Raw genomic sequence first — 26,872 nt, forward strand, 5'->3', positions numbered from 1 at the left:
AATTAGTTCTAAATTACGTGTAATTGCTATCCGCTCCAAGAATGACACAATTATCGAGTCTGTCATAGATTTCTGATGTCTAGAGATTATTTTAATCCCTATTTAAAAAAAAAAAGTCAGTTTAGGGAGGAAAAATCAAAAGGATAAACCGACATACCACGTGAGGTAGCAATGTCACAGATTATGTTGACTTCATCCAGTGGCAACCTCCAGGAGGCACATTCTTCGGTAAAGGTTTGAGATCTCGCTTCATGTCTCTCTATTGGATACTCCTGTATGTTCATAAGTACTGGACCCTATAATAATGTAGTTATCCAAGTTAAGAGATCTGGATACTTAACCAAAATGTAGAAAAGCTAACGTGCTTCCGATACAGAATTTAAATTCAAATATTCACTATCTCGACGTGTCTCTTCTCTTTTTATAGACCGGAGCGGTCTTATAACAATGATACCATCTAGCAGCATTCATAAATGCTTCCACGTGTGCTCTTATTTAATTTCTCACTTAATGTTCTTTTTACTCATAAAATATACCAGATGCAAAATCCCATAGGATTTCTTATTGCTTCATTTCTTCCTAAGCTAAGAGCAACTTTTGAATTCCCAAATATTGGGACCCAGAGCTGTCCAAACCGGGAGAAAAATTTATAAATTTGTAAATTAATGAATCAGGGCCATAGTAAAGAATGATTATTACATCGTTATGTAGAATGTAATGGCTCAACCTGGGTCTTTGAAAGATAATGTAAAAAAATGACAAATTGAAATTAAAAACAACTATTTGTAGTAGATAACCACTACTGTTAATCGTCAAAGGTAGAGTGTTTCACATCAGGTAAAAATTATTCACTAGAAACACAGGCAGGAGAAGTAATTTAATAATGTTACTGATATAAGTGCTGGGTGCTCAGATATGATACCCTGGCAAGACTATCTAGAGGCATTTAACATCTCGGTGACTTATATGCTTTATAGTCCTTAACTCATCAAAAACGTTTGGGTTAGATCTTGACGACTGTGGCCCCCACGGTCCCTTTCCGCCCAATGTGCCCCCCAGGCGTGGGAAGACTGACAACCACGATCCTCATGCTCCCTCGGGCAGGGGTTCTGCATGCTCTTTAGGTGCTGCCAATCAAATGCACTTGCACGAGACCTGGAAGGCAGAGAGGGGCAGTGGCCGTCTTCCCGCAGCTGACCAAGGAGCCTGTGACTGACATGTGCGGTCGGATGCCGCACTCTGCGGCCGGCACTGAGGAACCATGGGCCACTGGTCAGCTCTGGCTCGCTGCCTGCTTCTGAAATAACATTTTCCTGGCAAACAGACACACTCATGTGTTACTGTATCGTCTAAGGCTGCTTTGGTGCCACGATGGCAGAGTCGTGTAATTGTGACAGAATCTGGATGGCCACAAAGGCTAGAATATTTACTACCTGCTTTTTCGGGAAAAGTTTGCTGATTCTGCTTTATGTGTAGCTCCCAGCCACAGGGGTGCTGGAGAAAGTGGAAATACCGATCTTGAAACTAACGGTCCAGTGGCGGCCCCTTGACTCCAGCTCCTCCTGTCCTTTCTAATGAATTTATAAGCATCTAATTCCCCACAGTAAATCCCTTTCTGTTGGAAAGACCGAGAGGGGTTTCTGTTGCAACTAGTGACTGATATTCCTTTCCTTTGCCTTTTTAAATAAAGGCAAATATCATGGAGTAACTGTCCCAGGATGACACACAAGACACCTGATTCTCCTGAAATACACATTAGTTCTTAGTAATTCTACTGGCCATTAGCAATTACCTACACTGAGTTCCTCAGAGGACAGACTGCCTTCAGAGTTAGAGCAGAAGCTAAATCTATTCCAAAACAACATCAGAACAAGCCATTTCTAGGATTGTAAGGAGTCTCGCCAGTGAAAACAGAAAAATCTGTAACATTCAATAGTTTAGTGAAGAAGTAATAAGATCAACCTTTATGTCTATATGATGAGTTTCTGCTGGACACAGCAGCTTTTCCGTTCCATTTCTTGACTGACCGATTGTCCAGTGGCCCATGAATGTCTGCTCTGGCAGGGGCAACCTGTCGAGGAGGATGCGAAAGGTAAACATTTCTTGTTGGCGAGTCATAGGAAAACATAACGAACCATCTTTTATCAACCACACAAATAAATTTGAAGAATGCTTTACTTTGAAGCTTTTTCACTTTATTAAAAGACAGCCTATAAAGCCATGTTTAGAATGTACTTTAAGAAGAAAGGGCTCCACATTTCTGAAACCCAGAAGGTAAAGTCCTATTCCGTTTTTACCGTAATGACAACTATCATTAAGGTTTACATATTTTTTTCCTTGAGTTAGTAAAATGCTTAGTAATTTAACATCTAAATTCCTAGTAGAGTATCAGAAAGATTTAGGGGGAAAATATGGGGCAATCCAACAATTTTTTCATAATATTTTTTCAAGTTTGGAATCAAATAACAAATAGTACACACAGTACCAGTCACATGTTTGTAAGTTGTATGAGGCAAATTTCATAGACTCTATTTTAGCATCTTAAGTTTTTCACTTTGAATCAAAATGTAACATAGATACAGAAATGTTCACACAAATGTGCCACGTAGTCCTAAACACACCAGTACCCCAAACCAGAACCCAAAGAAATAGCGTCGTCAGCACCCAGAAACCCCATCAAGACCACTTTGTCATTTATACACACCAAGGGAGCTCCTATCCTGATTTCCAATGGAATTATTCTGTGTTTAGAGTCATTTTATTTAAAACGACTTTTAAATATAGTGACTTGCCAAAACATATATGGAGAAGCGAAGTACAAAACCAATAAAGGCTTCACTTTTTAATCACACTATCTTTTCTATGAATCTTTAAAAAAGAAGCTGTTTGTCATTTAACTTATTATGAAGTTCTTACTCCATGATAAGTTAAGGCAAAGAAAAAAAAAAGATTCAGAGTTAAAAGTTCTTTAAAAATAATGAACATGTGGCTATAAATTGAAATGCATGCTTGGAATGAGTTTGATTATTAAAAGAGCACATATTTTTATATTTAGAAATCATTTTATTTTCAGTAAGAGTAGTCTGACACAATATTTCCATATGCTTAATAAAACCATGTAAGGCTCTAACTTTTTTTTTTTTTGCATAAAATAACAGAATCAAGCATTCTGGTAGAATGTGCTTTTTGGCCTTTTGAAATATGAATGTTTAACATGAAAGGAAAGAAATTTAAGAAATTATATTAAAGTTTTTTTAAGTCATTTGATCTAAATCTCTCAAAAGGAAGTAGGTACTTTTGGATCTGTCATCTAAAATACATTTTCGGTACATGGACAGCTATTCTGATTGGTCACCCACTTACTGCCATGTTTTGACCGAAAGTGAGGTGAGAAGGGCATTGAGTCGGGCATTTACCATTGTCGTGTTATCTCTTTTACACGTAATAAAGGCACACTTCTGCGTCAAAAGGGTAGGCCTTGGAAACACCTCGTAGCCTGGGCGCTCTCTCTCCTTGTTTAGGGAACATGCTGCCTTCTTCACTTGCTTCCAGCAGCTCAGCGAAAAAGAATGAGGTCTCCAAATATCAAAGGGATAGATGAAGTAAGGAGACACACCTAATTTCCCTCTAGCCTAGAAGACAGAGCATAATAGAACGCAGGAGACCTGTGTTCCAATTCTGCTTCTTTTATTAAGTAGCTATGCGGACTTAGGAGGGGAAAGTCAGCTAACTCCTCTGCGTGTTATTAGCTTCCTTTGTGAAATCAACAGCAAAATTGGCACGGTTCCTTCAGCTTGGGGGGGGGGGGTCTCTGCTGATCACTGAAGTGAGTAGGGGGGTGTCAGTAGTTGACTCAAGAGTCTTGCATCCATTACCTTGGTGCTCTGGAGTGAAAATAAAATAATCAGAACGAAAATCTCTACACCTACCATTAGAATAGGTGCCCTGAGGGACAGGTATGAAACTTTACTAAAGCTTATAAAAAGAAGCTCTAAATACAGCTGATTCTTTGAAGATGACAGACACAGTTACAAAGCTTGAAATTTAACTGTATTTCTTAATGTTTCTTAACAGGTGGAGAATCGCTTAATAAAAAATGATTCTTGGTTGATAGGTAGATATGCAGCCTAAAAAAATGAATCTAATGTAGCTTTTAAAAATCATAAAAGTATCATACAGATGCTAAAAAAAAAAAAACCCAAACCAAAACACCTCTTCATCCATTTGAGAAAAAAGTAACTTTATCCGACATCTAGTTTCTACTGACAATTCCAGGGACGGTCATGAAATCTGGTTTGAACTTGCCAACTCATTCTAAATAACAGTCATGGGAAGTACAGGCTTCCTGGTTCCATCTGAGAACAGCGCTGGTTGGTTGGCAGGGGACCGGAAGCACCTCCAGGTCCCCAGTTTAGAATCTGTTGCGGTGCCACCTAACAAGATGCTACGTACAGACGAGCAGTCACAGCCACGACTGGAAGGCACATACGCAGAGCGCCCCGGAGTTGCAGTGTCAAACTGACTCCATCAAGCTCCTTGGTGACATGAAGTACTGTTTCTAGGCTCTCCCTTTGGGCTCCCGGCTGGCCAACTGAAATAAACCAAAGCCCCTCATTTATTTTCTACAACTAAGCCCTCCCAATAAGCCGTGGAAAAATCTGACGGTTACCAACTCTCTCCCCATCAATAAGTCAGCAGGCAGGGGAAAAGAGGATGCATGAGCAAGTTTTCAATTTGAAGCGTAATCAATATTAATTTGGGGTAACTCTAAACTAACAACCAGTTAGCAAAAGTTCCTCTATTCCATTATTAAAATATGTCATCCAGCTCTGACCAGAATGGAGTTGTTGTACGTGATTTGACTGAAACAACAATGGCATTTTCCATAGTTTTAAGATCCTGTCCCTTGTATTTCAGAGTCCTAGCAGGAATGATGTCTGGATTTAATTTTCAGGGGGAGGAGGATAAATTTAAGGCCTATAAATAGCACTACTTTTTATCTTCAATGTCATTCATGAATTTAATATGTTTTTTTTTTTTTAAACAATAAAGTATTTCAATTCATGTGTTCTGATGTTTCTTAATCCTTTTTGGAAGGATTCACAAAGATCTAGAAGTAAAAGTTTTAACTAAAAGAAAGGTGAATATCAAAATTATGAGTCAGGTCAAATTATAGCACTTGAGTCAGTTTCAGAAAGGAAAAAAAATGTTTTTTTTCCACCCCCTACACATGCATACAATTCTTAACACGATGCATATGGACACCGAAGTCAAGTAATAAACTCTGAATGACATGCAGGAGGTTTGTTTAAGATTGTTTCCATAAAGAGGTGAGCTGGGGTTTTAAAGAGCATGTTCTGGCAAATTTCTGCCTTCTTTGAACGTTTGCCAGTACTATTTCTGGAGTATGAAAGAAACACATGAAAAAGATTTGGATCTTTCTAGGGGCATTATGTAATTGAAAGTTGTTGACAGACCTATTATCAACAATTCCCAAAACATTTCCTTACCACAAGAACTACTAATTTTCATGGGACTAATGGAACTCTTCGGGGTGGTTTCCCCGACTCTCAAAAATTCAGCAATTACTACCATCTTTGAGAAGAAAATGAACAACTCTATTTTGTCAGGCCTCACTCATTCCTCATGTTTTAAATCTAACTTCTGGTACAAATCAAGCTGGACCGTCCAACTGAGTTTACTGGGGGCTGCACAGAATAACCCGGACAGGTATTTCCACCTGCAGCTCTTGCCCATCCCTCTCACACTCCTGTCAATTTATGACTTAGCCTCCTCGATCTGCTACTTGGTGGTACATGCTACGTGTGTTCACACCTCCACAAGGCCATTACCTCTGAATTCCTTTCTGCTACTGCCCCTTTGGTGAAACCCTTCTCATTCTTAAGGCCCTATTCAAATGTCAATTCCCCTTGCATCCCTCGTCCATGTTTCTTTCCGGGCAGAATGAATCCCTTGCTCTTCTGGGTTTCCACGAAAATGTGCTCTCTTAGGACAGAGTTCTGTAGAATTTATGGTTTTCTTAAATTTAAGACCTGATAGAGATTAACAATTTGAGAGAGTAAAGTTATAAACGAATCTATGAAATCTCTCATAAATATTTTTATTTAAAATGAAATTTAAAACCCAGTGGGCTAAATAGAGAAAATAGAAAAGCCCCTTTAAACGCTTTAAACTAGAAATGATGGCTACTACTGGGCTTCTTCGTCTCTGGACACTTCTGACCCTCCCCTCCCTACAGCCTCACGTGTGGCTGGTGAATTAATTTTGCTGTAAATGACGTGCGCAGAACGAAGATGTGTATGTGTGTTTCCTTTCTGTGCCCGGCTCTGCATTCAGACATGACGCCTGTGCTTTTATAACTTAGACTTGTGCGCCTCTGCCACCTAGGTCCTGCTGAGGTCCCAGAAGAGGAGAGTACTTTGGACGCACGAGACAGAAATGGTCTGTGGACCCTTGCCGTTCTCGGCCGACACTTCTCAAAAATCGGGGGTCTCGCTGCCCAGTATCCAGAATGTCACCGCAGCCTCAGCGTCAGTCCGCCAGGGCAGAAGTTGGCGGCTTGGCCCACACGTCTCCGCTGGCCGCCTCCCCACGGAAGCTGCCAGACGACAGTCCCGGGGCCTGCGTTTGCTTTCCCTCATCGTCAAGTTTCGCTGCAAAAAGTTTCTCTTTTGCCGCCATCTGCGTTACCAACCACATCTAAGTATTTTTCCAATCTTAAGTTCTTTCCTTTTCTGATGACCCACATCAAAAATGACTGGGATTACAACTCTTCCAGCTGGAAACTTCCCCAGAAGGAAACCAAAAGCGAAAATCTCTTTATTTCTTACAAGAAGGACGCAGAGGACGAGATAACCCCACTGTAAGTGTAGCTGTGAACACAGCATTACATATCGAGGCTGAGCGTTTACAGTCTGTCCCAACTAGATCGTTAATTCATCGAGAGCGCGGCTTAAACCTCGCTCATTCGAGTCTCGGGCGCCCAGAGTCCACTGATCCTGCCGCCTAAACCTCACTCCCGCCCCTCTCTTTCATTCCCGCTGCTCCGACGTGAGCCCCTCTGCTCGCCGCCTGGGTTACTGTGGCTGCCGCCAGCAGGTCCTCCCGCCTTCGGTTTCACTGCCCTTCAGCTTATCATCCTCCGGAGACCGAAAGGGTCTTTCTGAATCATGAATCTGACCATGCTACTCTCCGGCTTAAACTTTTCCTATGATTCCCTGGATTCCTCTTCCTTTGAGCCCCACCACACAGCATGCCCTAACACAATTCTTAATTTAGTCGCTGAACTTAACTCGCAGTTTCTAAGATGCACCACACCCTCTTCAAACCCTCTGCGTGAAGCGTTTCCCTTCCTTTCCTCCGCTGGAGAAGCCCCAGGAGTGATCCTTGAAAGGCTCGGCTTGGTCGTGCTCCCTGACGCTCCCCCAGGGCAGAAGGCAGCCGCGAGCCTGCGTCTTTGCTCCCTGTCCTGTTGTTCAAACACGACACAAGTCACTCTTCATTCGAGTGCTTTCCCAATGAACTGTGACCCCCTCGAGGGGAGGTACTGAGCCCTCCTCGCCTTGACATTTCTGACTCCCTACCTCGTGTTTACCACATAAGGGCTCAATCGTGTTTGTTAAATGACTGACTGTTAAATGGTCACCGCAGAACTGCCAGCATCTTTACCTCTTTGTTCCTCATCTCAACGGCAAGCTGCAAAACGCCGCGGCGGGTCTTCACCATTGCCTCCCCACCGCGTGACTCCTGACAAACGATGCGGTCTACTGCGCAGGTGTATTTGGAGGAGTTAGCTACCTGTGGGTGGGCATCGGGGTTTTGCATTCGGACAACCGACAGGCCTTTATAAAATATCACAGATGTTTAAGGGATCAAGGTTAATTCTGTGAGACTGCTTAAGATTCATAGATCTTGACATTTTCTATGAATATTGGTATGTTTTTCTGTAACCCCATTAAAGGAACTGGGAGTAAATGAAATAGCTGTGAAGCTACTTCATAAGGTACCGAAGGAATAAGGGGCAAAGACTATGAAATTATAAAGCCCAATACCACCCTTCTGTTTACAGTAGTTCTGAGATGTCATAATGTAAATCTTATTTTTGAAAACTAAGAGCTCTTTTATGGAGTAAAAGTATATCACCACGCAGAGTGAAACTGCGTATCTTAGAACTCCAAGATCGACATTGTGGATGCATCTTTGAATTTAATGGGAGGAATAGTAAACTGAACATCATTCTTTTCAAAGATAAAACCGTCTCGGCTAACTCCTCGGAGCGTTCCATTAACATACGCTCGTGAGACTGGCTGAAGCTTACTGATGCACGGGAGAAGGATGACTGCCGATTTAGCTTTTCAATTACATTAGGAACAGCGAATCCCAGAATCTAGGCGCTAGAAGAACGTTAGACTATTTAATGCAGTGTTCCAAGTCCGAATGCCCTGAGCACCTCCCTGACGAGGTCTGTCCAGATCTGTCTGAACTCAGTCTGTGGAATGGACACCCTTCTTCTCCCTCAGCTAATCCAGTTCATCTTCGAACACAGGAGCCCTTGGCCCCAAGTTGGAGACCAACTCTGTAGGTCGTGATGACCTAGAAGAACTCACAGGTGCACAGTGATTTATTGCTTCTCTGCTAAAACTAACTATATTAATGAGAATAACTTTAAGGATGGCAGTGCTAAGTAAAGGATTCTATGCAGAATAAGCTTTAAACAATTATTCTGTTCATTATGAAGAATTGGTCGAGGTTGCCAATTTTGATTTTTCAAAAAGCAAATCAGTATTGCAAGAGAAAAAACTTAAAGAGAAGGGCACCCTTATTTACTTCCGGAAGCAATGACAAATAGTACTCATGTAAAGGAAACGGTGGGCCTGGCCACTTACGTAAAAGCTATACGTATATTTTGCATGGTACAGGGTTCTTTGGAAAAGACAAGAAGGCTGGGAAAGCTAGAAGGCAGTGGGAAGAGAGGAAGACGAAATATAAGATAGATTGACTCAATAAAAAGATCCATAAACATGAGGCTGCAGGGGGTGAGCGGGACAGGACACTGGACCTCACTCACTCACTCACTCACGGGGTCACCAGGCCAGGAGTCGGAGTTGACCCAACAGCACACAACACGCGTGTCCCCAAACGGTAAGAAATACAACTTGAAAAGCAACTTTAAAGTTGCCGTTATCTTTAAAATCTTGCAATCCAGTAGCTGAATTCCCCCATCCTGTCGTTTATTAGTTATCTAATTTATTTAAAGTCTCCCGAGCCTCATTTCTTCATCTGTAAAACAGAAACACACACACACACACACACACACACACACACATGCACACCCCTACACCTGATAGCTAATAAAATAGGAAAGGAATACTTGCTTAATAGAAAGAACAACTGTTTTTAATTTTGCTGCTTTAAAAACGTGGGGTCTACCCTTTCCTGACACGTCTACCGACGCATGAGCCTGCGCTGGGCTGATGCGCCATAGGAACGCCCCGCCCGCCTGAGTTCTCGTTGGCATAGTAACGGTGCCCGCGTTCTTCCCTCAGCACCGGCACTGCTGTGTGGCCTCGGCGTGGCTGGGCCGGAGGCAGGGGGCTCACAAAATCACAATTTCAGAAGAACCCTTAATTACAATTTTTCATTTCATTTAAATATGAAAACAAAATGAAGAAATTCCAGTGCCCAGAGAGTCAGAGGGCACTTGAAAAATAAAATATGGATAATAACGCACGGGTTAGAATATTAAAATCAAGTGGACAGCAAGGCCTCCTTTCCACTTCTAGGGCCTCTCGAAGGCAGTTACTATTGGCGGCTACTACTAGGTTTTTACATTGTTTAAAATGTGAACCTATTAAAAATTGAATAAAAATATTGGCTAATTTTTCCTAGATCGTGTTGATTCAAAGTTACTTTATTTGGCCTGAAAAATGAAATTCAAAAGTGCTTGAAACAGAGAGCGAATACAAATGTCAACAGGACATTTGAGGAATAATTATAAGGCTCCAAAAGGGCTTCTTCCCCAGCTCTTGGACACTTTTAAAGTCCCACATAATGGTCATTTTTAGACGTGCAACAGCATTTTAATATGTCTGAAAAGGAGAATGACATTTAAACAAGATGCCTAAAGATACAAAGTGCTGATATTGTTTTTATTCCTTATGAGCAAACCTTTCATGCTCTATGAATATATTCATTATGTTTATAATAAATATTCATTATGTTTATAATAAATATTTTAGGCTTAAAATCTCAGAATTACAGCTGAACTAAAGAACAGCCATCACTGAGAATGGCCTGAAGTCTAGCTGAACAGATGACCTACAGCTAAGGATATAAAGAAAAAGTCACGATGAGACTGAAAAAAAAAGCTTATTTGAGGGGAAAACAAGCAAACTTTGCTTTGAAATTTAAATCTATGTCTACTATAGCAGGTAATCTATATGTCTTTGATTGGGTGCTTGGACCTAATTGCGCATGTATTTTTTCACAAAATTGACATTTGACATTCAAGTGCTCAGGTTATTTTCTGAAGAGCTCAGATTTTCCCCAAATCCTCCTATCTCTGTCTCAGTTTCTCCCAGCTGCCTCCTTACGTGGCTGTTTGCCATCTCTTAGGCACGCATGTCGTATCTTTTCCAGGTATTAGAAACTTAAAAGGGAATAATAAGAACCCCCAGGCAGTGCTAGTGGGAAGGGTTTGGGGGCCAACTGTGACCCCGGATCTAAGATCTGGGACTATCCTGGTGCTCAGGAAGAAGAGCTGCATTACGGCACGCTGAAGCAAGGTCACACGAGCGACTGGGAAGATGTGGCCAAACATGTCAGGTTTTGCAAAGAAGCAAAGTCACATTCACCTCGTATTATCACACTGCGGCTTTTAAAAATGCGCAGAGACCTATGAGAGGGACCGTCACCACACTGTTTAGGACGAAAGGCAAAGGACGGCATCTCTCTCTGTATAGTTTCGTCAACAAGCAGCAGTGGGAGGGACATGGCCGAACGGCCAGAGCACACTGTCACTAAAGCTGAGGACGCGGGCACCGTGGGCGACGTCCGGACGACGCCCTGGGATCGTCTGTGCCTCGCGTGACAACCTCCCTGTTCTGCCCCGTCTGCCGCGTTTTAGTCACAAACAGTGGGTGGCCGGCCAGGTCGCCACCCGCCGTCTTCAGTGTGAATGTGACCGTCTTATGCTGGACTCCACGTAAGTTTGCTCCGGTCCGGCACGCAGCACTATGGCTGGATTAGACAGCAAGAAAATAACAGGTTTGGGCAAGAAGTTTTCATTCGGGGCAAAAGGATGTTAACAGCGGCGAGAACGCCGTGGCCTTCTTCCTTAGGAACGGAAGCCGGCGGGGTCTCCTGCACTGACCGTCTCTGCAGAGGCGGGCAGGGGCAGCCTCGGATGACTGCTCGGCAAGGCGCCTAAGGAAGCCAAGGGCTTAGCAAAAGGTCTGGAAAAGTCCACGCAGATCGCAAGACAGCGGGGGGTGACTTTCAAGCTTCAGCGGTCTCTGTGACCACTGTCACCAGTGTGCTGCTCCAGGGGCAAAAGAGGGCCAGCATCACTTCTTCTGTATTAGTTTTTGCTTTTACAGATGAGAGAAGGTTAAGATTATGTTAAAATGCAAAGGATGTTAGAATGGGAAGGAACCGTATTAATAAGGCTAACCTTATTAACCTTGTGAAGATGACCATCTATTTTGGCCTCACTGGGACAGTCTTATCTTACATCACTTTTTATACAGGTTATTATTAGTAGCGCCCTTTCCATTCTTAAAAATATCCCAATTAGATAAGTTACGCAGAGACGCTATCTGTAATAAAATGCTGTCATTTTACCAATAGAGTAGGATCTTTTTCTCCAAGTCTGATGTGGGCATACAGGTCGAATACACGACTAACTGCTGAATTCCCAGGCCATTGCTTTGTTCACTTTACCATGCTACCCTCTTAAAGTAAAAGGCCGATAATTCGATAGAAACAGACATACGGAACCTACACAGTTCACTAAAGGGCAATGAAATGATATCACTATTTTCGAGTTGCCCAAGTCATTGCAATTTATAGAGGAGGAAAGAATGTTTTGCATGTGCGGACTGCCATCTACTACCACCTCTGCCCCTGAGGAAGCGTCATGCATCCTCTGCGTCTGCTCTGCGCCTGTTCCCAGCCACCTGCAGTGCCTGGGCCACCTGTCGTTTCCGTCCTCATCTCAGGCGTGAGTGGGACCGGGCTCTGCGCAGCTTTGCTTCCACCCAGAAGTAAGTACCAGAGTTGGAATGAACTTGCCATTCAACAATGAACAAGCCATGGCAAGAAATTTTCAGTTTAAAACTGAGGATAGTAACAAGTTACATCATATTATCTGTCTTCCTTAGACACTTAAATTGCCAGCAAATTTCTTTTGATTGATCTTACCAACTTGGTATTTTAATTTTTATTTCAAGTTGTGCAAGAGGACAAAAAAAGCTATTTTAAAATCACAAACCTGGTTTCCAAGAAGATAGAACTCTAATAATATAAATTTGTTAATGGTAATAAAAACAGTCTTATTTCCAATTGAAAATAAAGGCATAGTTTATAAAAAGGAAGTAAAAAAAACATGAGCACTAATATCAGTTTGCATAGTAAAGATAATTTCTTGAACTTTCTAATATAGAAGATATGTTATCCCCTTTAAATTACCAAACTAGTTCCAAAATACCCATAAACAGTGCTAATCAATCAGTAATATAGAACCTTACAGAAAAGTTTGTGAATAAGTAACTGACACCAAATTATACTTCTCGAAAAATTTCTAGCTTATTATAATATAAACCAATTCATTGACTATTCCTAAGACAACTCTATTGTGTGCCTTTTACCACAAAAGGGAAATATTTGTTTCTCTTTAAGAAATCCTTGAAGAAACTGTTATAGCTTTAATAATTTAGTTTTATTGGCATCTATTCTGAAGTTTTTATAATAACTTCAAAGAATAAATAAGAATCATGTACAGTTAAGATATATACATATATGTGTGTGTATGTACATTGAAACACATATATATGTAGCTGGACTAATCATTAATCTATATTTAATGATTTTTTTTCTAAGGAAGGTAGAAAGTGCCTTCTATATGAGACTCAAGTTAAATTATAATTTAAAAATAATTACTGTCCCTTAAATTTTATGAAAATTGACTATTATTTGGAGCTAAAGATAGCATTGGACACATTATTATAAGTTAGTAAGTTATGCATATTTAAACTGTTTTCTAATAAATTTGCACAGACATAACTATTAACAAAGTCTGTCAACTCTCCTTCTGGTCAACAACATATTGATTCTTTGCTAAGGTCAAGTACGTAGCCTGTAATTACGAAATAAGGGTAGGCGACTGGCCCACATGAAACAAACCCCCTTATTTTCACTACCTCTTTCATCTGTCAAACTAAAATAAGCAACCCAAAATTTCTTAAGTTAATAGGATGATAAATTTAGAAAACTATCATAACAGAAAAATATACAGTGACATAATTAAGAACATCTTCACTAAATGCATGTTATCTCTTTATGTTGTTTTCATGATTGTACAATGGTTTTGTACTAGATTAGGAAATAGTAAGTCACAGTAACTCCAACAAAAGGACAGAGGCTGTTAAAGAAACAAATATTTCCCTTTATTTGATTACATTACATCTACTCATGGGACAGTCAAAATAATCGAAAACTTCAATTCACAGGCCTCTAAACAGTGTTATTCAGCTGAAATCTAGCTAGCAAATAGCGATGTGTATTTGAAAAGCTTAATGGTGGAACCATTCAGTAGAGTATAATGGTAGATTTGGAATTATCAGCTCTTACGGATCAGAAGAGTAATGCTCAACAGTATTTCAACAACAGTGGGTTTGCCTTACAACTTGGCCAGCTGTATGTTCGTTGGCTTCGCTCCAATGGGTATCCCATATTTGTGCAAAGTGTTAGTCAAAATCTCCCTCAGGTCATCGTTGTAGGAATCGAAGTCAAACACATCCCTGACCACATGGGAGAGACCCTCCGAGGGATATTTCTGTATGGGAAAAAAAATTCCTTTCTTAAATATGTGATAAAACTCAGATTCTATAGAGACTTACAAAACTGATAGGACAACAATGATCAAATGAACGTTAGGGGAGATTAATTAGCCTTGTCAGAAAAACCAGATCAGAGGAAGACACGCATTTGTCTCTTTAATGTTTGCTCTTTAATGTTTAAAGATTTTCCTTTTTAGACAAATACTAGAATTTTAAGGGGAGCATTTCCCTCCCTCAACAGTGAATCGGGCGCAGATCCTGACGTTCAGCTTTCTGAAACCTCCTGCCTTTAAACCGCGTACCAGGTCGGCTGAAGCAAAAGGTGCTGTGTAAACAGAGTGTTGGAAGAATTTAGAGACGTCACAGGTCTATGAACAAATGAAAAAAATGATAATAGAACAAGAAAGGAATGTAAAAAGTACAGAGCACAGAGAAGTAGGCGCGGCAGAGAGAGAGCGTTACTAACAGCTGAGTGTACACTGGTAGTGTCCTCTGAGCCCGTCACAGGTCACCTTGATCATTTTTCGGTCCTGGCATCTATCTGAGCTGGAATCATGATGGTTTCGGAGGCAGAATAAAGCCTTCTACTCTCCTCTCTAGGTTCTCCTTGGGAGACTGGAAGTTGGGTTAAGTCAAGAGTCGTTAGGCTGTGACAGTTAAAGACCATTATTTGTTATCAGTAGAATTTACACAGGTTTCGTTTTATTTTCCGAGGTCAATAAGACTACATGTTGTCCATGGCTACAAGGAATTTCACTTCCTGTTCACCTACTCCATCTCATAAAGCCCTTTTGCAGTATTCACAGGTATACAATCAATACTGTTCATTCCTAGTCTTTTTATCACCAAGGTTTTTGTTTTCAAAATGAAAACATTTTTCCCTCAGATACCACGTGCATGTTGTACAAAAGTCAAATAGTAATAGAGTTTCCTGCTGTCACCCTCTCCTCTCTTTCCCCATCCCCTAAAATCCTCCAGACCGCCACCAAATTTCCTGTCTCCTTCGTAGTGACCATGACACAGAACTTCACCCAGGTCAATTCAAAGGCTGAACATCAAATGTCGATTAGCCTTCCAGATTTAATATTCAAATTACAAACACTTCCTATTATATCATCTGAATCAGTATTATATATATAGAAATTGAAAGACTTGCTATAAATTAAATGGTCTAGAAAAACAAGGTCGATGGCTTCTTTTAGACCTCCATGCACAGGTGTGTGCCATACCTGCAGGTGCTTCACTATGTTGACAACTTCTCTGGTAGAATAAGGGTAGTTGATAATTCCCTGGTCAGCTAAACTCCTCAGCTCTCCAAAGGCAGCTACGAGCTTCTGAAGGATGGGCTCGGGCACGTTTGGTCCATATTGCCTCAGCATTTTGAGCTCTGAGTGGGGTTTGGGATTATCGACTGCGTGGCAGCTAAAAATATCACCTATAGGAGAAAAATAAAAGTCCACATTCAGCTTGCAAGCACTCCATTTTAATGCCGTAGGAAATAGAGAATGGTCATTTAAAGAGCCACCGGTTGCTCCAAAAGCACTTCTATTTTTAAATGTATAAAACGGCACAGAAAGCCCTTCTGACAAGAGGATGATATAGTGAACAGAGCAAATGACTAGAGCAAAAGAAAAGGAGACTGTGTGATGTGTGGTTTATTCTATAGATTTAATTCTGTTAAAAAGGTACTTAATACTTGAATATGACCTCGTTGGGAGATACTCAAAGACAGAGAGCAAATGAGAAGTCCTTCTGCATCTCCCCATCCCACCTGCTTCTCCACGGCCACGCGATGTCAGCAGTTCAGCTTATTCATTCTTTCATACTTGCATTAGTATTATTTTATTTTATTTTATTATTATTTTTCTTAGGCGAGGTGACCCTTGGTTGACCTCACAGATTGCAAGGACTTTGTCAGCTTACGATCCCTTATTTTTTTTTATTTTTTATACCTATAGCACTGTATTAGTATTATTTTAAATGCGCACATCCAAACGTATGCATTTAAAGGTGATTTATGCCTTCCCCATTTAACTGGAAAATAATACTCATGTGGTTCTGAGACTGCATTTTAAACTTTAACAGATGTCGAATGTCTTCATAAATTATATATATATCTATATACACAGGCTTCTTTATGTATACTTTAATAGAAGGCATTATCATCATCACTCTCTAAACAATTTATATCTTTTGCAGATTGCTAGAATATACTTTAGAAGTTAGTTTTGGAAAAGTAAACCTGCAGACACCATGTCTAAATTAGAATCAAGAAAAAGGAATGCGGAAACACAAAATATTTCATCTGTAATGTAATGCCGTGTATGGAGGTGTTCAATGATAGCGGATTACAGCGATGCTACCAAGTCAGCATTATTATTATCATTTCTTTCTATTTTTTTTAATTTTTAAAATTTTCAAAACATTTGTATTGTGACATTGGTTATCAAAATCCAGTACGTTAGTATTATTATTTCTATTGCTATTGTTTTTGTTGTTATTATCATTATTGCTTTTACCTAAAGTACCGAAGAAATCATTGCCTAGGAAAGGGAATCCAGGCCTGTTGGCAAGAACGATCATCCTAAAATCAGGATGAATCACTATAACATTTTCTCTTCCATTGACATGAGCAGAATCTGAAAAACAAAATTGATATTTATTTATTCTCTACTGACAGTAACTCTTAAGAATATCAAGTTATAGCCTTTAATACAATATAATCAGTCATACTGTTCAATTATTTAAAAAAACTCTATGAAATCTGGCTGTAACAACATGGTTGTAGGAAAAAAAACTTTCTTGAGAAAGTTTGCTTAAGAACGGGATATTGATAAAGCACGTCCTAATTATACAGGACGTGGCATTTTATGCACCCTGATACTTAACCACTTAGAATAAAGGTTCTGAATACCTAGTCAATGCATTAGTGCAATGCTGATTTATTTCCGATCAAGAAATTTACCATAGTTCTTAAAATAAGTAATCTCAAGTTGACTGAAGCTTTCCTTGTACGAATGTTTAAGGTATCAAAGAAATTGAATACTATCATTAAAAAATGGTTTTTGTGAAGCGCCTGCAGTTTTCCTTGAGATGAGTCTGTAAGAATCTACACTTATACTTTTGGATGATCCCAAAACAAATCTTCTGATGCGCCGTATATTCATGTACTAAAACAACTGATGGTTTTAATGTTTGCTCTCCACTAATTTTTGCAGTGGCAAATAACAAGGTATGTGGTCACAGGCAAAAATGAATGAATGAATGAATTAACATAAAAGTGATAATAAAAAATGAAAATTTTAAAAAGCAAAGAAAATGAAAAACTTAGTCCTAGAAGTGATGAGACCATGAAACCATGTTCAAAAGAGCTTCAGGGCTCTTGGGTTTAAAATGTCGATTACGATCAGGCTTGAGTTTAAAAATTATGACGACTCCTTTACTCCTAGACTCTCCTCCAAAAACGTATCAGAAAATGTAGCAGGTCGCCAGGAAATAATCACTGTTGAACCACGATTGTGTTCCAGCAATTCTTTCTTGCTTTCCATTTCCCTGTCCTCACCTTGCAGACAGAGTTCCAGTCCTGAGAGTCTGAATGACATGTCTAAGACAGAGTATTCAGGCTAATTCAAATTGTCATTTTCCCCTTAAATTCCCTGTGAAACTGAAATGCTAGAGTACTTTTATCGGTGCTGAGGTTCCAGGGCTCAGAAACGGCCACTCTGCAATGAACATGTCTAAGAACAACATGTCTGTGGTGATGCCCTTGAAGATTTTAATGAGGTCTCTGCTATATGTTTTCTTCAAATAGTGAAGATTTTAGTTATTAGTCTTAACTTGTTTGGTTACCCTGCTATTGGCTATGTATTTCCAATGGTTAGTCTTTTCATGAATTAGAAATCAGAATTAAACAATTTAAATTAGAAATTAGAAAATGTTCTCACATGGCATTAGACAAATTGAATTTTTCTTTGCAGGTTAAACAGACTGATGAGATTCATCTACCTACATTTTCTCTAATGACATCAAGAAAAAAATTAAATAAGTAAAAGGAAGAAGAATTATCTAAAACAGAGGATAAGCTTTTCCTTAGGCAGATGTGTGTGTGTGTGTGTGTAGATGTGTGTGTATATACAGATGTATTACACACATACACACACGCATATAATAAATATATGTATAAAATAAAACGCCCAGCTAAAAACATTTATTTTAATTTTGTAATAGAAACATGCTAGAGCTTTAAAAATTTTTAGATAACAACGAAAGAAAATAAATCACACACAAATAATTGAGAGATGAGTATAATAAAAATTATGTGTTGGTATTCTCAGAGAAAAAAATACGAAGCTGATTTGTCCTAAAATGACTCTTGAAATTTTCAAAGATACTCTCAGGCTACAAAAAAATGAAACTGACAAAGTTAGATTCGAACATACTGATTTTTATAAACGATTGTCAAAAAGGAAAACCTGAAGTATATTAAATTTACACTTGTTGCTTGTAGATAAGTAGCCAACTAAGGGTGTGACTTGACACCAGAGATGTAAAAATTGCAAATCTTGAAAGAAAAGTTGTTTTTTTTCATACTCACTTGCAAGAATGCGTCTTCCATCTGCTAGAATCATTTCTCCATTTTCTACTAGAGTTTTTAAAATACAGGTGACATTCGTTGGGGCCTTGTCTGCCTCATCTACTACCAGAACATGACCCAACTTTACTGCTTTTACCTTTGAAGACAGAATATTTATCATAAACAAAAAATGAAAGCAAACATTTAAAAAATTTCATCATTCATCACTTTGGATTAATAATAGCTGGTTATATTTAAGTTATGGATAGACCTGTCACAAAAAAAAAGTCTGGAGCAGAGCTGGAAACAAGATTATGGATCTCCACCAAAAGCTTCACAGTTACTAAACTGATAACTTTGTAGTAATCACTTTATTTCCCATTAGCACTAACATTATTCCCATGTTGCTGATATCCACATGTTACACACCAAAGGAGGGGAAATTTAAAACAAGTATAACAAATAGAGAAATTAAAGTCCCATGGGGATTAACTGAGTAAGTCATCCATCATGATAAATAGTGGCTTTCAGAACATTCCATGTGCTATGGCTCTAAAAAAGTGTACGATTTTTAGCAGATCAGAATGGACGGTGAAGAGGCGAGTATTCAGGACAAAGGGAATCAATCAATGGTCAAACTCAAGACGTCCTGGAGCCTACTGAAGGAAGAGTGAATATGAGTCTACCTTGGCTGAAGCAGAGGTTAAAGTAAAGAAACAGAGAATGAGGACAACAGTCTGAAAGGGACAATCCAGGGCTCTACTACTGAAAATTTGATTGCCAGACCGAAAAAAAAAAAAAAAAAAAAAAAGGTACTTTTCCCTCATTAAGTAATGGGATGTAACTAAAGATTTAGTAGGTATAACCTACAGTCTTGGCGACCTATTGGATGAGAAGAGGGGAAAGGAAAAATAAGAAAAAGTCCTAGGTCTTACGTGACTGAGAGAATGGTATCATCATGAAAAGAAAGATAAAAGTTAGGGAAAAAAATCTTTAAAGCACTTTCGGAGAGTGGCTAGAAAGAGATACTCGATGAATTTAAACGTGAACCCAAAGATGATTATTTTTTAAACTGTAAGGAAATCTCTCATAACATAAAATGGACCAAATCATAAAGTTCTCTCATTACACAGTTTCGGTAAATGATTGTTAGGAAATACAGATTGAGAAATAAGTAATTCTCTCGACCACAAATATTTTATTCCATATTCTGAAAAAAAAAAGAAAAAAGAAAAACTGATAAGGACTTTTCTAATTTTAGGATAAAAATAAACTGAATTTAAAAAGAAGAGAAAACATGTAGCTTCTACTCCCAACCCCAGCCTTTACTTCTCTATTCAGGAAAAGCCAGGCCTGACCTGGGAGAATCCAGGCAGGGGACCCCCAGGGACCCCCAATATCGTGGTGCAGACCACAGGGTTTCCCACGATGGCTTATCTCCTGCAGGGGAGTTCTCTACGCAGTGGGTGGCCTGCCGGGCTGGGGTCTCTTAGGGCTTGCTGTGAGAGGCCTAGGCATGGATAGTCCCAGCTGCCCAAAACACTCAGCTAATATTTTATTCATTAAAATCACTTATAAAACATCCCAGAAGCATTATCTAACTTCAAACTCTACACATTCGAAAACAATGGCAAGCTTTTTTCTGTTTCTTTTTAGAATTTCGGAATGGAAAAGAAATCATTAGAGGATTTTTATCATCTCTAAATCTCTCACTTTGGAGAATAGAATAAGGAACCATGTTATTCTCCCCCAAATAATCTGCCTTTAAATATCCACTTCCCAAATGACATATAAATGCACGTTTTCCAGCTGAGGCTGAAATATATTGGAATCTATGGGAGATCCCATGCTCCCATCTCAAAGGCTGAGATACAACGTTCATTAAAATAAGTAAATAAATAAACAGCTGAGAATATTCGTATAATTGGATTACTAACCAAAGGCGAGTCTTCGTACACAATAAGTCCGTCCTTAACAGAAGGCTGCAGAGTGAGGGTTTGCACGGTGGTGTCCCTAAAGTCAGACCAACACATTTTTCAGTTAGTAAGGGAAAAAAAACTGACATTTGATCATGATGAAAATACAACACACAGGCATTTCTTTTTGTTCATCATCCTGTTTTTCCCAAAATGAATAAAAATAGCAAATGAAATTCCAATCAGCGACAGTATTTTGCGGATGTAGATATAAATTACGAGGGTTTGGGAATTAATCCAGGTTTACGGATCATCCAAATTCTTTCCTTCTCTTTTTCCTTCTGGATAAAAAAAAAAGACTGATCACTTCTCTTTCCCTTGTAACCACTTCATTCCTCAAAATCACCTCCTGAGAGTGAAGAGGAGAGATTAATAAAAAAAATATATATATATATATGGATTATATGTGTATTATTTACATTATTTTAAAACAATTCTGATGGCGAGTTTGGTGACAGCCGGCATGTCAACACCCAAGTGTCTGTGTATCTCACAGTCCAGCCCTGGCCCAATCCGCTGTCACTAGCTGAGAAAGCCAGACTCTCTCGCCTCACTCCGGGAACCATGGGTTTTCAACGTTTCTGCTGTGATCGGGGCCACCCATTTTATTTTTTTAAATCTGCCTGCCATCATTTACCTAACCCTCTTTTAGATCAGGATCTTCAGCAGTATTAATAGCAAGCTGTCTTAATGCCACACGGCTCCTCCTCACAGGATGAGATGTGAGGTTCGCATCACCTAAGAATATCCTTGTGGAGATGTGAGTTTGTGAGCTGCTGGTGATAGGTAGGTCCAGACATTTTTAAGGGGATCAATTTTTGTATCTTCACCTTCTATATATACTCTATCTTAAAAAACAAATGAACGAAAAACCCTATGGCCAACCTGATCATGTCATACAGAGATTTAAATGACTTAATTGTGAGTCACTCTCTTCTTTACAAGAATTCAAAGTTATCTTTTCCAACTGCCCCTACCACTCATTCAAAGCATTACAACTGTGTTGTTCCAAGCACCTGCTGTGCGTGAGACACTACTTGGAATGGGAACTTCAGACTTTAGTGCTGTCATATATGTACTTCTGAACTTCCGCCCAAATGCCAAATACTACCACAACTTATAAAATTATAAAGCGTATCTATTAGAAAAAAATACCACATGAAAATCACACAAAAAAGCAAGCCAGAGGCAACTGAAATCTCTTTTCTTTTTTGCTTTAGCAGAACATATTTAATAAAAACCAGGTTATTTCTTTGAGCGACTGTAGTGGGATCAGCCTTAGGAGTCTGACCAATCAGGACTGAGATTCTAGTTCTTGTCACCTGCTAGCCTTGTGATCCTGGGTAAGTAACAGGCCCCCGGGCTCGCTAATGGGACACTTGGAAAGAACCTCGCACAGTAAGTAGCAGGCAGGAGTGAACTCACATGTCGGCTTTGCCTGGTCGTTATTGCTGCTGCTGCTCTCTCTGAGTTACCTGTCTAACTTCTACCTGCTCTTTGAGTTTTCAGCACAGACAGTATTTACAGGAAACCCACTTCCAGACCCTTCTTAGACCAGGTGAGGCGGCCTCGCTGTCTGCCCCCCGAGCCCTGGTCAGCGCCGTTTTAGCCTTCAACCCACTACACTGCAGCCGCTTATTTTAACGCCTATCTTTCCACAGACTGGAAATTTAAGAGTGTAGACCAAATCTACCCCGACCTGCCCGGTCCCTCATCCCGTCCCCAGCATATCTGACGGGTGTCAGCTTCGCAGGATGAGTTTAATAAGTATTTGGTGAATAAAGGAATGCATAATGAAATGAACAAAAATGCTAAAAGTTAAACAAATCAACACTACAGCTTATAGTAAGTACAACATACAATACACGAACTTTCAAATTAATTGACTCATGGAACTCTTTTCTCTCTCTCTCTCTCTCTCTCTCTCTCTCTCTCTCTCTCTCTCTCTCTCTCTTTCTTTCTCTGAGAATCTAGAACTACAGAACTCGCTTTTTGAAATGCCGAGTTTGGTGAAGGCCGACTTTCTCACCTGACCCATTTACAAGTTAGAGAATCGGCCATGTTGAGAAGTGCATCAGGGCTGACGAGCCGAGGGGCTGAGGGGAAGATTTTCTGAGTCCGTCATGGACTCCAGCTGAGTTTTCGTCGCTGATAATCGCTGCAGGCCACCTCCGCGTCAGCGTCATCATTTACCGTGGCCTGAGCAGCGATGCTGGCAGTGCTGTTGACATCTACAGTTTCTCCACGATCTGCCCTATCTGCACTTCGCTCGAAAGGCTTCTCCCTCTGACTCGACCGACTGGTGACTGATTTTTTTTTTTTTAGATAATTCCTGAGAAAGGGGGGGGGTGGTCGGCCCCCTACTTTAGGCTCCTGGCCCCTCCATCCTGGCTCTCGTGGGCTTGGTGCTCGTCCTAGGGCTCTAGCAGTTACACTTTACAAAAAAATCTACGATGATTCTTTAATCCTCACTAACATTCAAATTAAAATGTGTCTAAAATAAAGCCTTGGGGGATGTTAAGGAAAGCGAAAATATGCTGTGACAATTTATTGGAGCTTTATCAACTTTCAGTATGAATAAAACGTTTCTTATGCAACGTAAGGATATACAGTCGTATATTCATTTTCTGTACTCTTGGGTCTTAAAAGTTTACAGTAGGACATACTTCACACGCTATCTTCTGCTAAAAATTTTTAGAGTTTAAAAAATCAAGAACAGAGTTAAATCTTACTTACATTCACTGTAAATATTCAAGCAATACAGGAGGGGGTGGGTGAGGAAGAAAAAAAAATGCGTTCGCACAGATTTTTATAGCGACGTGGTGAATGTCTCACTTCGGCTGTCACATATTTAATGGGCAACAATGTGACGCGTCCCAGCACCAGCAGAGAAAAAGGAACTCTGGTATCATTTGCTAATAGAAAAGAATTCGGTCGTTATCTTCATTAAAGTGCTTCCGCGGCAGGTTAGGAACAGGAAATGCAACTCGAATTCCAACTTTAAAAAGGCAAATGAAACTGCCCTATAACGCTTGAATTCTCATAGCGTACAATTTGTTAAATTAGATTTCTGAAAAGACTTCTGTGCCAGAAGTAAACACCGTAAGCTTGAGTGAAACAAGCATAAATCAGATGATTTCTAAAAGGGACTCCAAATGAGGACAAGTACAGATAGGAGTCGTGGCCTTCGGTGGAGCAGTCTATGAGAAACAGGGATTTGTAAGATAAAAGTGGTGTTTGTTTTTGTTATTGATCCTTTTGTCTTATACATGAAAAGCAAAGCAAAGGCTAGTAAAAAAAAAAAAACGCAGAATGAAAATGAATTTTAAAAAGTGAGCTGGATTATACTTCAATGTTCCCCTGATTATGTAAGAGTAGAAAACAATCCACTATCTTCTGCATAGTATTTAATACAAGAAGATTGTTTTTCAGATAGCCTATGAGATTATAAATGTCAATTTAGTAAATGATAAGGTGATCACTTCTGTTGCACACAGCATATGAACTAACTCTTAAAGACTGATTATTTTTCAGAGTATTTGATTAAAATTATTGCTCTGCATTTATGAGCGTCTTGTATCAAAAGAAATTAATTCTCCACACAAATAAGCAAGAACACTAGGAGAACATTTCATTCGCTACAATTCCAATTCTATTACCGTTTGTTCCTCTCAAGAACAGCTTTGAAATAGAAGCTCATAAAAGTTTAAACAGAGTCAACAATTTTCAACACTGCCGGGAGGAGAAAAGTTAAAACACATCTGGTCACATTTCTTCAGCTTAAGGTGAAATAAAGAGATGGCATTCCAATACATAAGTTACCGATAATGCTCGCGGAATGAATGAGAATGTTCCGCACACAGCTGCCATTATGTTAGCACCAATTGTTCCCACGTCTTACAAACTAAAGCTGTCTGTCAGTTAAAGCCTGTGCTGATAAAGGGGCTACTCGCAGAAATATGGTGCTAAACTCTAGACTTCTACTTAAACTCTGTGACTTTAAAGGTTTTTTTTAAAACTGGAACAATTAATGTTTCAATAGTGATTTAAAATGATTCCGGTGGCAATAAAAGTAATTAGATTGTATGAGGACCAGGTTCCTCTCTCTCCTTCTCTCTCTCTCTCTCTACCTCCCTCTCTCCCTCTCTCCCTCTCTCCCTCTCTCTATCTCTCCTTCCCTTCCCTTCCCTCCCCTCCCCTTCCCTTCCCTTCCCCTCTTCCCCTCTCTCTGTCTCTCTTTTTTTGTCACAGTAAGGAAGAAAGTTGGCCTCTAGAGAGCAAGCACAATCTGCTCTGACACGCTGCTTGTAAAGGTACATTGGGCTAATATCCTCTCATTTACTGAGTAGGAAAAGATCTCAAAATAGTGGTGTATTTTGAGAATGTTATCTTAGTGAGTTATATTTTAATTTGTTTATAGTTAGCTTTCTTTTAGAAAAACAATACTTAAACGTAAGAGTAAAGGAAGAAACAGACACACAGAGCTTCAAAAAGCTGACGAAATCTTCTTCTAACTTTGTAGTTTATTATAATAAAAAATGGCTATAGGAAGAGTCCGCTCATTAATGTAAGCCAAACACGAGAAAAGAAAGATGGAATATGGCACACAGAAGGCACTTAAAATTTGCTCAACATTTGAAAAAGATGGATGATTAGAAAAATAGAATTCGACGGTAATTTTTGCCAGTAAGATATAAGCATAACATTGCTGACGGAGAAATAAATGTTGTCGAAAGATATTTTCAGCTGGAGAAGAGATCATAGCATCATCGAGAATATCATTTCTACGAGGCTTAATTTAAAAATAAGAAGTGAAATAAAGGCAAGGAGCGTTAACAGAACAGAGAGCGGTACTCAGACACAGGCGATGCCAACAGACAAGGAGGAATCGATGCTTCCAGGTATTCTGGGCTCTCTGCTGACCAGCAGCACATGACCTTCCCGCCCCTGCAGTTAGAGGAGGGTCTTTTTCAACTCGTGGGGAAAGAAACGTCCCCAGGCCCTGGAACAGACACAGTCATTACACGCAGCATGCCACCCGACACCAACCGAGGAAGACACGGATGAGCTACGATTCCTGCGACGACGGTTAAAAAGCAGCCCCGGCTTAACTCTGGGGACTCCTGGCTTGGTCAGTCACACAGCCTCCTGAAGCCCAAGATGACTCATCTCTACCGAGGGAATTAAAATAGAACGCGTAAAGGAATACAGTAGAGTAAAAAGGAAGATAAAAAGTGGAGTGAGGAAGAGGGTTCTTGCATGTGCTTCGAATGCTTTGAGGGAAAAGTCCTTTGAAGAAGATAAGCAAACTATTACTTCTGCCAAAGTGACTGAAAAGACTCCAGCTCTTAAAATAGTCATTTTGGAGGATAAATAGTTTATGTAGTGGTCAATTACTCATCGCTAATGTGTACGGATGCAAAAAGTCCTAAGGAACCATAAAAGGAAGACAGGCGTTAGGGGGATGGTATTCGTGGGAGGAAGTCTACTGTGAAGCGAAGCCTTGCCTTTCAGAGGGAGGTTCTTACAGCAGGAGCAGGTAGAGAACAGCCACGGCAAAAACAAACAAACAAACAAACAAACAAACAAACAAACAAAGTCATCCGGCAGAAGCTAAACACTTCAACGTGCTTGGTTTTCAGAATCTACCATACTGACACTATTAAAAAAAATCCCCCGATATTCAAAGCTATGCTGATAATCGAGTCTTTTTACCAACTCTGGAAGTTTTGTGAGGTGTCTAGTCTTTAAAAATAATAAAAACATTTCTAATAAAGTGGTATATTTAAAAATGATTTATGGTCTTTACTCTGAAAACTAGCTTTCTGGCCTGGTAACTTTTAGGGTCTCAAAATGACTGAATTTTTTTTTTCCCTTTTTACCTGTCATTAAAAAAAATATATTTTTTTCTATTCACTGTTTAAAAAGGAATAGAAGAATGGGATGCAGATTAAAATACAAAATTGAACGAATGCCAAATACGTACGCAGACATGAAACCAAAGAGAATCCTGTGTCCACTGAATAAATCTTTATCGGAAAATACAGTGTCTAGAAACTCACCCATCGGTAACGATATTAAAGAGTGATAAAGAGCTGAACTTTAGTAAGTGATCACTTTTTCATATCGGGACATTCCGCAGTCATTTATTCAACAAATATGTACTGAACGCCTATGAATGGGCACAGCTTTGGATGTTGAAGTATCTGTGAACAAAACAGGTGAACAACTCCTTCCCTTGATGA

The 26,872-nt window shown here is 39.7% G+C and overlaps 1 protein-coding gene across 2 annotated transcripts in view; it reads right to left on the reverse strand.

The window, feature by feature from the left end:
• Positions 1–26,872, reverse strand: part of VWA8 (von Willebrand factor A domain containing 8) — a 236,391-nt gene that overhangs the window by 91,071 nt on the left and 118,448 nt on the right. For both annotated transcript variants that reach the window (XM_016158150.2, XM_036228917.1), the window contains exons 22-28: positions 20,589–20,664; positions 18,673–18,808; positions 16,598–16,717; positions 15,308–15,513; positions 13,923–14,074; positions 1,963–2,071; positions 158–296 (exon numbers count right to left, since the gene is read on the reverse strand). In XM_016158150.2, the coding sequence (XP_016013636.2) occupies positions 158–296; positions 1,963–2,071; positions 13,923–14,074; positions 15,308–15,513; positions 16,598–16,717; positions 18,673–18,808; positions 20,589–20,664 (938 nt within the window). The remainder of the gene's footprint in view (positions 1–157; positions 297–1,962; positions 2,072–13,922; positions 14,075–15,307; positions 15,514–16,597; positions 16,718–18,672; positions 18,809–20,588; positions 20,665–26,872) is intronic.

Source organism: Rousettus aegyptiacus, unplaced genomic scaffold (genome assembly GCF_014176215.1).
Source record: "Rousettus aegyptiacus isolate mRouAeg1 unplaced genomic scaffold, mRouAeg1.p scaffold_m13_p_11, whole genome shotgun sequence".
NCBI classification, from domain to species: domain Eukaryota; kingdom Metazoa; phylum Chordata; class Mammalia; order Chiroptera; family Pteropodidae; genus Rousettus; species Rousettus aegyptiacus.